The following is a 9,376-nucleotide window of genomic DNA, read 5'->3' as shown; positions in this document are numbered from 1 at the left end:
TAGAACAAGAGGAGTCCAATATGGAAGCACATGTTCATAAAGAAGGTTTTCTATCAAATAAGCACTCAGTACAAACGGGAAAGACTAAGAAGCTAGAGCTGCCCAAACACACCTCCTCCTCTAAGAGCAGGCTAGCTGCTGCGAAAGGTACTTCTAAAACCCAAGAAGGGAGGAGTTCTCGTGAGAAGGAGGGTGGAGCAAAGAGTACTGAGGAATCATTGGTAAAAGGAAAAGAGGTAGTGGAGGGGGTCTCTAAAGTTAACTTGGAGCGAAAAGATACAGAGTACTGGAGAACTTTAAATTTGATGAAGCAGATGAAGTATGTGGCGGGGGATGAAGAGCTGTTCTTAAATGACGTGCCTTTCACTCAGATTCATCAACCCTCGAAAGAGGCTTTCGCAGCACTAAAGTTTCTGAGGGGAAGTGCGAAAGAAGAAGCACTGGCGTCCGCTAACCCGCCGGATCCTAGATCAACTCAGATTCTTAGCTTATGCCCGAATCAGACGAATTCCCTGGCAGTGGAGGATGAGTCCGTAAGGATGGTGGTAGATACCACACCAGCTTCCTGCTCTACTTGATTAAGGCCGCTTCGGTTGGTTGTCTCTTCTACTTCCTTGTTTATTTTTTCCTATGAATATTATTACTTGGAACTGTAGAGGTGTTAGCAGCAAAGGTTTTTCTACTATGGTTAAAGATTTATGTAGGAATTTCAATTGCAATATGTTGTGTCTTTTGGAAACTCATCTATCGGGTCCAAAGGCGAATAAGATTGCTAAGAGATTTGGTTTCTCAGATTGGTTTCTTGAAGAAGGTATTGGTTTTTCAGGGGGCATCTGGATTTTATGGAATTCAAATTTTTGGAATGTTGAGGTCCTTATGTCTCATAGACAATATGTCCACATGAAACTTAGATATGGTTTGGAAAGTTCTTGGTTTTTTACAGTTGTTTATGGCTCCCCACAAATTGGGCTAAGAACTAGTCTATGGGAAGGTCTGAAAAGTATTGCTGATAATTTGACTAGTGAGTGGTGTGTAGGAGGGGACTTTAATTGTGTTTTATCTGCTACCGATACAGGGGGTAACTCTGGTCTCTCTAGAGACCATGATCATTTTGCGGATTGCCTGTTAGAGTGTGGGTTGCAGGACCTGGGCTTTAAAGGTCAGCCGTTTACCTGGCAAAAAGGAATTATTAGAAGACGGTTGGATAGATACGTAACTAATGCAGCTTGGTCCCAACGCTTTAGTAGCGCCGTGGTAAAGCATCTTCCCAAACTCAAATCAGACCATGTCTCAATTTTTCTGGAGCTTTGGGTTGATAGTACTGCTGCGTCCTCCTGTCGTCCCTTTCGGTTTTTGGCTTCATGGTTGACTCATGAGAACTTTAATTCTATGTTGAAGACAAACTGGAAGGATGAAATTTCTATGGACCAAAATGTGACTAATTTTATGGAAGCCGCAAAGGTTTGGAACAAGGAAGTTTTTGGTGATATTTATCGGAAAAAGAATAGAATTTTGGCCAGACTGAATGGTATCTCCTTGAAACTTGGTTTCGAAGTGAATCCTTTTTTGGAGGATCTCCAAACTGAGTTATGGAAAGAACTGGAAGCAATTTTTATTCAAGAAGAGATACTTTGGAAACAATGTTCAAGATGTAAGTAGATAAACTATGGGGATCGCAATACCTCCTACTTCCACAATTTGGCAACTGCTAGAAGACGGAGAAACAGAGTGACAATGCTTAAGAACCAACATGGTGAGTGGGTAGATGACACGTTTCAGCTTCAGCAATTGGGCATGAACCACTTTCTTTCACTTTATGCTGATGATCAGCCATATGAGAAGTTAGTAGCTTCCGGTTTGTTCCCTACTTTGACGTCTGAAGAGGTTGGGCGCCTGGATCGTATGGTTGCAGTGGAAGAAGTCTCTGCGGCTATATTTTCTATGGGAGCTTGGAAAGCCCCGGGACCAGACGGTCTTCCCCCTATGTTTTACCAGAGCAACTGGAGCCTTGTGAAGACCTCAGTTGAAGATTGGGTGAAAAAGGTGTTTGTGGATCATGCAGAAATAAAGAAGGTTAATAATACCTATATTTCTCTGATTCCGAAAAGGGAGGTTCCTGAGAATTTTTGCCACTTTCGACCCATTGGATTGTGTAATGTCTCTTATAAGATAGTTACTAAAATTATATCCAACAGGTTGAAAGAAGTCATGTCCAAACTCATAAGCCCTGCTCTGTGCAGTTTTGTCCCCGGGAGGCAAAGTGCTGATAATATTTTGGTGGCACAGGAGGCTATACACTCTATGAGATATAAGAAAGGGACTTCTGGTTATATGGCAATCAAGATAGATCTTGAAAAAGCTTATGACAGGTTGAATTGGAGATTTATCCAGGATACTCTCCAGGAGGCAGGTTTGCCGTGGAATTTGACCGATTTGATAGTGAGTTGCTATTCGTCTGCAAACATGAATCTATTGTGGAATGGGACTCCTTCGGATCCTTTCGTTCCTTCTAGGGGTATTCGACAAGGTGACCCCATGTCACCCTACTTATTTGTGTTGTGTATCGAACGGCTATCACAAATTATCACAATGGCAGTTAAGCATAATATCTGGGAGCCAATCACCCTGAATAGGGGAGGTCCGAAGCTGTCACATTTATGTTTTGCTGATGATATCATTCTATTTGGGAAAGCATCAATGGAGCAGGTGGAGTTAACTCGCGGTATTCTTGAGCTGTTTTGTCGGTGTTCTGGTCAAAAAGTTAGTTATGATAAGTCTTGCGTCTACTTCTCTGAGAATGTGAATTTCAGTCGTAAGAGGGCACTGAGTGAAGCCTTAGGTATGCGACTAACTTCAAACTTGGGCAAATACTTGGGTGTTCCTCTCCTCCATGGCCGTACTAAAACTGAGGACTTTCAGTTTATTATTGATAGGATGATGAGTCGGTTGAGTACGTGGAAGGCTCGTAATCTCTCTCTGGCAGGCAGAGTTACATTGACCCAATCGGCTCTAGCTTCAATTCCAACCTATATTATGCAAACCATGAGAATTCCCTTGAGGGTTTGTGATAAGATTGATAGTATATGCAGGAGCTTCGTTTGGGGAGGTAATAACTCTGGTAAGAAAATCCACTTACTTAGCTGGAAAAAGCTATGCTCTCCGAAGAAATCTGGAGGCCTGGGGTTTAGATCCGCCAGAGTGATGAACGATGCAAATCTGATGAAACTGGCCTGGAAGTTAATTCATAATAGGGATTCTCTCTGGGTACAGGTCCTCCGCGGTAAATATAGGTGTGGTGATAATACCATCCCTTTGATGAAGCCTCTTCAACGTATGTCTAATGCTTGGAAAGGTATCTCTCACATTTGGAAACAATTTGAGAGGAACCTTATCTGGAGGATTGGTTCAGGTCAGACCGTGAATTTTTGGAAGCATCATTGGATCCCAGGTGTTCATTGCTTGATGGACTTTGCCCAAACAGAGGTAACATCGAACATGAGAGATGAAAAAGTCTGTGACTATGTGGTGAATAATAATTGGAATTATGACCGTATCGGTTACAATTTGGGGGATGATTGGTTCTCCATCTTTGCCTCTATTAAGCCACCAGAAGCGGAGTTAGGTGAAGATTCGATTGCTTGGATGCTAACACCGAATGGGGTGTTCTCCATAAAATCAGCTTGTTCTGCCCTTGCCTCCCCTGCTAGTTCTGAGAATGCGAGCCTTTTTACTCGGATATGGAAGTTGGAAGCCCCTCAAAGGCTTCGCAGTTTCTGCTGGTTGGTAGCCAATAATGCACTTCTTACGAATGAGGAGTGTGTTCGGAGAAATATAGCTCAGTCTGCTTTGTGCGGTGTTTGTGGCAGCAACTCAGAATCTTTGCTCCATGTCTTGCGGGACTGTCCAGTCGCATATAGAACATGGAAGAGCATTGATGACAGGTTGGATGCGGAGAATTTCTTCACCAAACCTCTTATCCCTTGGTTGATGGAGAACTTATCTTTCCAATCTCCTTTCAAAGGGGTTCCGTGGCCCCTCCTCTTTACTAGTACCTTAAACTTCTTGTGGTTTCGAAGGAACACTTTTGTCTTTGACAATGATAGAGTCCCAGATGAAAGCAAGATTCATGAAATAGCCTGGTATATGGCACAGGACTATCACATGGCGCATTCTGAGTCTATGCGATCTAGGAGAAGAGTGGGGACTTTTGCAGAGAAGCTCATTAAGTGGCAGCCACCTCCTCCTCCTTTTATCAAACTGAATTCGGATGGCTCAGTTAGTAAGGATGGCAGAGCAGCTTGTGGTGGTATTCTTAGAGACAGCAATGGTCAGTTCTTAGCTTGCTATAGTGCGAATTTAGGTGCATGCACTGTGACTACAGCTGAGCTTTGGGGCATACTCTTCGGCCTTGAACTAATCATTAACTTGGGACATTCCCATGTTGAAATTGAGGTTGATTCAGCGGTAGCAGTGCAGCTATGTTCTCAAGATTTGGGTAACCTACATTCGGTAAGAACTCTTGTATCAGCAATAAAGATCAGGTGCAACAGACTCAGCAGCTGGACTCTTCACCATGAATTTAGGGAAGCGAACTCTTGTGCCGATAAATTGGCATTTTTTGGTCATAGTTTAAGCTATGGTTGTCATTTCTTTTTTTCATTGCCACCTTGTATTTCCTTGCATTTCTTTACTGATGCTGTAGGAACGTTTCACTCCAGAAAAGTTTCTGGTTAGTTTTCTTCTTTTTGGGCGTTTAGCCCCGTTGTTAATCAAAAAAAAAAAAAAACTTATGTGGCAATAAAATAAGTAAAAGTGATGTTATTTTTTAATTGCAAGAAAATATAAATATTAACTTTTATATAGATAAATAAAATAGAAGAGAGTTCAAATATCTAAGTTAAAAATTAGATATAGAATTCATCCATAAAAATTATGATCTCATTTTTTTACTTGTAGAGCAAATAGAAGTAATAGGAATCGGTAAAATTATTCAAATAATAACGACACTTTCTTTATTGGCTATCAACATCATATTGTGGAAGATGGTGTCATTGAATAATTCAAAGTGGGGGTGAAACATTGTAGAAAACAATTAAAATTATTTAAATAATAATAGTTTTTCGTTACAAGGATATTGGATATCAACATCATATCGTGGAAAATAGTGTCATTGAATTCAAAGTTGCATGCAGCTTGGAGTATAGAATGGATCGTCCTCATTGTTCAAGCACCCAATTGAAGATCGATACTCTATAAAGATTGTGGTCCTCCTCGTACCTTCATTCCGTGCAAAATGGTGCAAGAAATTTAAAAGCTGCAACGTCAGAAATACTCTGGAAATTTAGTGAGACATGATAGTGATAGTAATTCATCATAGCAACGAATGGAGGTCCTCTACTATAAATTGGATCCATATATGGTGCTATAACAGGCACATTCTTGAGTTCATACTTCACTTGTGATGAGCGTAGTGATGATGAGGATGAATAATCTGATTCTGATTGAAGCTGTTTTACTCTTTGTTACGGTGGACCTTCTTCTTGTTTGTGCTACTGCAGCAGGAAGAGAGGTGAAGTGCGCAGAGCGGGAGAGGCAAGCACTGCTGGATTTCAAGGCCGCCATGGTTGATGACTACGGCATGCTCTCTTCGTGGAAGGGTCGCGATTGCTGCCATTGGAAGGGTGTTGGCTGCAGCAACCTCACTGCCTATGTTATCAGTCTCGACCTTCCCAGTGACCACATGTTCGGAAATGAATATTCCTACTTTGAACGATTTTTGAGAGGTAAGATTCCCAGCTCGTTAGTGGAATTGCAGCACCTCAGGTACTTGAACCTCAATTCCAATCGTTTTGAAGATTACCAAATCCCTGAATTCTTTGGTAACCTCACCAGCTTGAGGTATCTTGATTTGTCATCTTGTGGCTTTGGTGGAAGAATTCCAACTCAATTTGGATCTCTTTCACATTTAACATACTTGAATCTTTTTGACAATCGTTTAGAGGGTTCAATCCCTTATCAACTTGGAAATCTGTCCAAGTTGCAGTATCTTGATCTCTCGGAAAATGCTTTACAAGGAATAATACCATCTCAACTTGGGAACCTTTCTAGCTTGCACGAGCTTTACCTTGGCGGTACAGGTGATTCTCTCAAAATGAATGATGATGGGAATGGTGGTGGAGGACAATGGTTATCCACTCTTACCTCTTTAACCCATCTTCGCTTGAGCTCTGTATTGAATCTCAATAATTCTTATAAGTGGATACAAGCCATCAGTAATATCTCCACACTAACAGAACTCAGCCTATTCGATTGTGCACTTTCAGATCATTTTATCTCTTCACAAACACCAAGACTTTCCAAGTTCAAATTTCCTAATTCTCTTTCAATCTTTGATCTTTCTTATAACACCTTCACTCCTTCCCTGTTATTCCAATGGTTGTCCAATGTCACTTCCAACCTTGTTGAACTTGACCTTGCTTCCGGCCTCTTCAGGAGTTTCACACCTGCCACATCAAATCATTTTGACATCACAATGCAATCACTTGAGCGGCTTCACATATCATATTATCAAATCACGGCCAGGGATTTCAAATCCTTTGCGAATATATGCACCTTATCTTCTTTGTCGGTGTTTGGTAGCGATTTGACTGAAGATTTGGAATCAATTCTTCATAATCTCTCTGCTGGCTGTGTCACTCACGCACTTCAAAGGTTGTATTTAGTTGATAACCAGATCACTGGCTCAATACCTGGTGACCTTTCAATATTCCCATTTTTAAAAGAGTTGTTCCTTTCTGACAATCAGTTAAGAGGAAAAATACCTGACAATATTAGATTGCCATCTCAGTTAAAGACTTTGTACATCAGTTCCAACTCTATAGAAGGTGGAATTCCAAAGTCATTTGGAAACATATGTAGTCTGGAATCATTAGACTTGTCTTATAACAATATGACAGGAGAGCTTCCAGTTGCAATGCAACACCTGTCTGGATGCTCAAGTCTCCACTACTTAGATCTCAGAGATAATAAATTCAACGGAACCTTGCCTGACATCTCAATATTCCCATGTTTAAGAGATTTATATTTGTCTGAAAATAAGCTAAATGGGAAGGTTCCTGAAGGAATTCAATTTCCGTCACAGTTGGAGACATTGACCATGAACTCAAACTCTTTGGAAGGGGTCATCACAGACTCCCTGTTTCATAATTTGTCTAACTTGAAGGTCTTGGGCTTATCTGGCAACTCATTCGTTTTGAAAATTAATCGTGACTGGATTCCACCTTTTCAGTTGCAAGCGATAATGTTGCAGCATTGCAAGTTGGGTCCCTATTTTCCAAAATGGTTGAAGACACAGAAAACATTAACGCGGCTTGATATTTCCAATGCTGGCATTTCGGATATCACTCCGAATTGGTTTTGGGCTCTATCAACAAGGCTAGTCAGCATGAACATTTCATACAATAATCTCACCGGAATAATTCCAGATTTTCCGTTGAGGCTTACGGAATATCCTTCCATATATCTGGCTGTGAATCAATTTGAAGGCTCAATCCCGCTATTTTTACGAAGTGCTGTGTCCCTGGATCTGTCCCACAATAAATTTTCAGATGTTACTTCATTTGTATGTGCCAATGATACAGCTGAAAGATTAGGCCAATTAGATATTTCAAACAATTATTTATCTGGTCAAATCCCTGATTGTTGGGAGAATTTTAAATCATTAGCTTATATAGATGTGAGTAACAATAATTTTTCTGGACAAGTTCCCACTTCAATGGGATCAGTTCTTGAGCTTCGTATAATGATATTGAGAAACAATAGCTTGACGGGGGAGCTTCCTTTCTCGATGAAGCATTGCAAAAATTTAGTGATGCTAGATGCAGGAGAAAACAAATTATCAGGAACCATTCCTTCTTGGATTGGAAGCAGCTTACAACAACTGCAAATGTTAAGCTTGCGGAAAAATCACTTTTTTGGAAGTATAACATTATCTCTTTGTTTTCTAAATGGCATTCGCTTCTTGGATCTCTCGGTTAATCATCTGTGGGGCCCAATTCCCAAATGTTTCATTAACTTCACTGCAATGACAACCCAAAAAAGGTTCTTAATAGATCATTATTATACTGTCAACAAAACTCGTGGAACGTATCTGTATAATTATGATATAATTGCTTTGTTGATGTGGAAAGGTGTAGAACACATATTTGAGAATGATGAGCTGCTTCTAAAAGGTATTGATCTCTCAAGTAATCACTTGTCAGGAGACATTCCATCAGAGCTTGAGAATTTGGTGGAGCTAGTTTCATTGAATTTATCAAGAAATAACTTGACAGGAAAAATTCCTTCAGGAATTGGAAGGTTGTTATCATTGGAGTCTCTTGATTTGTCAAGAAACCATTTATTTGGCTCCATTCCTTCTAGTCTTGCACAAATTAATTTTCTCTCTGTGTTGGATCTATCACGTAATAATTTGTCTGGACAAATTCCAACTGGCACACAATTGCAGAGTTTCAATGCCTCAAGCTACGAAGAAAATCAAGGTCTTTGTGGGCTACCTCTTGAAAAGCTGTGTTTTGTAAAAGAACCGCATCAAGAATCTGTGGTTAAAAGCCAAGATGAGAATGATGGTTTTATGCAAGCATTCTTTGCAAGCATGGGATTGGGATTCTTTGTCGGATTCTGGGGGATCTTTGGCACTATCCTCTTCAATCGCTCATGGAGATATGCTTACTTCCGGTTCTTGAACAACATAACAGAAAGTTATGTCAAGGTGACAACGTTGGTGATAAATGCAGCAACTACTAGCTTGATTGGTAATACCTTCTTTTTTATTTATTTCAAGTTGATCTTATTTCAGTTTTTGTTGATATGAAATATTGTTTAACCTATGAACTTTGAATGATGTTAATGGTTTCTTATCTTTTCACTGATAGCGGATCGGCGACCATGTGCCGACATCATTCTAGTCAGGAAGCAAATAATGCAGAAGTACTACTTTCAAGCGATCAATAAAACTAAGTCGTTCATGAAGTGAGTGTGGGAAACTTTAAAAGTAAATTAAATATGAGTTGTGTATTTGTAACTAAGTACTAGTGAGTGTTACTTGTTGATATATCAGTTTGTATTTGTGAATTGTAACTAGCAGTTACCAATCAGTATTGTAATGTATTTGGTTTAGACAAGAGAATATGATATCTATTTTATATTTTTCATGGGATAACGGTCATCAAATTATTTTTGCATGGCAATGAATTTTCTTGAGAAGCTTGACTAGCAGTTCAATATAGCTTAACTGAATTCAGCTAAGTAGGAAGATGGGAAGATGTTAAGCGATTATTGTTTCAGATGCATCACAGTCATGCATGTGACATAGTTG

At 40.0% G+C, this 9,376-nt stretch overlaps 2 protein-coding genes across 2 annotated transcripts; both read left to right on the top strand.

The window, feature by feature from the left end:
* Window positions 1–684: 684 nt before the first annotated feature.
* LOC130981550 (uncharacterized) lies at window positions 685–1,659 on the top strand. The gene has a single exon (XM_057905134.1). It carries the CDS (start codon window positions 685–687, stop codon window positions 1,657–1,659), a length of 975 nt encoding a protein of 324 aa, XP_057761117.1.
* Window positions 1,660–5,332: 3,673 nt separating this feature from the next.
* LOC130979952 (receptor-like protein EIX1) lies at window positions 5,333–9,182 on the top strand. Its single transcript, XM_057903519.1, has 2 exons — window positions 5,333–8,813; window positions 8,934–9,182. The coding sequence occupies exons 1-2, from the start codon at window positions 5,462–5,464 to the stop codon at window positions 9,032–9,034; spliced, it is 3,453 nt and encodes a 1,150-aa protein (XP_057759502.1). The 5' UTR covers window positions 5,333–5,461; the 3' UTR covers window positions 9,035–9,182.
* The last annotated feature ends 194 nt before the right edge of the window (window positions 9,183–9,376 follow it).

The sequence above is a fragment of the Arachis stenosperma genome, chromosome 5 (assembly GCF_014773155.1).
Source record: "Arachis stenosperma cultivar V10309 chromosome 5, arast.V10309.gnm1.PFL2, whole genome shotgun sequence".
NCBI classification, from domain to species: domain Eukaryota; kingdom Viridiplantae; phylum Streptophyta; class Magnoliopsida; order Fabales; family Fabaceae; genus Arachis; species Arachis stenosperma.
This window is presented reverse-complemented; position numbering and strand designations above follow the sequence as displayed.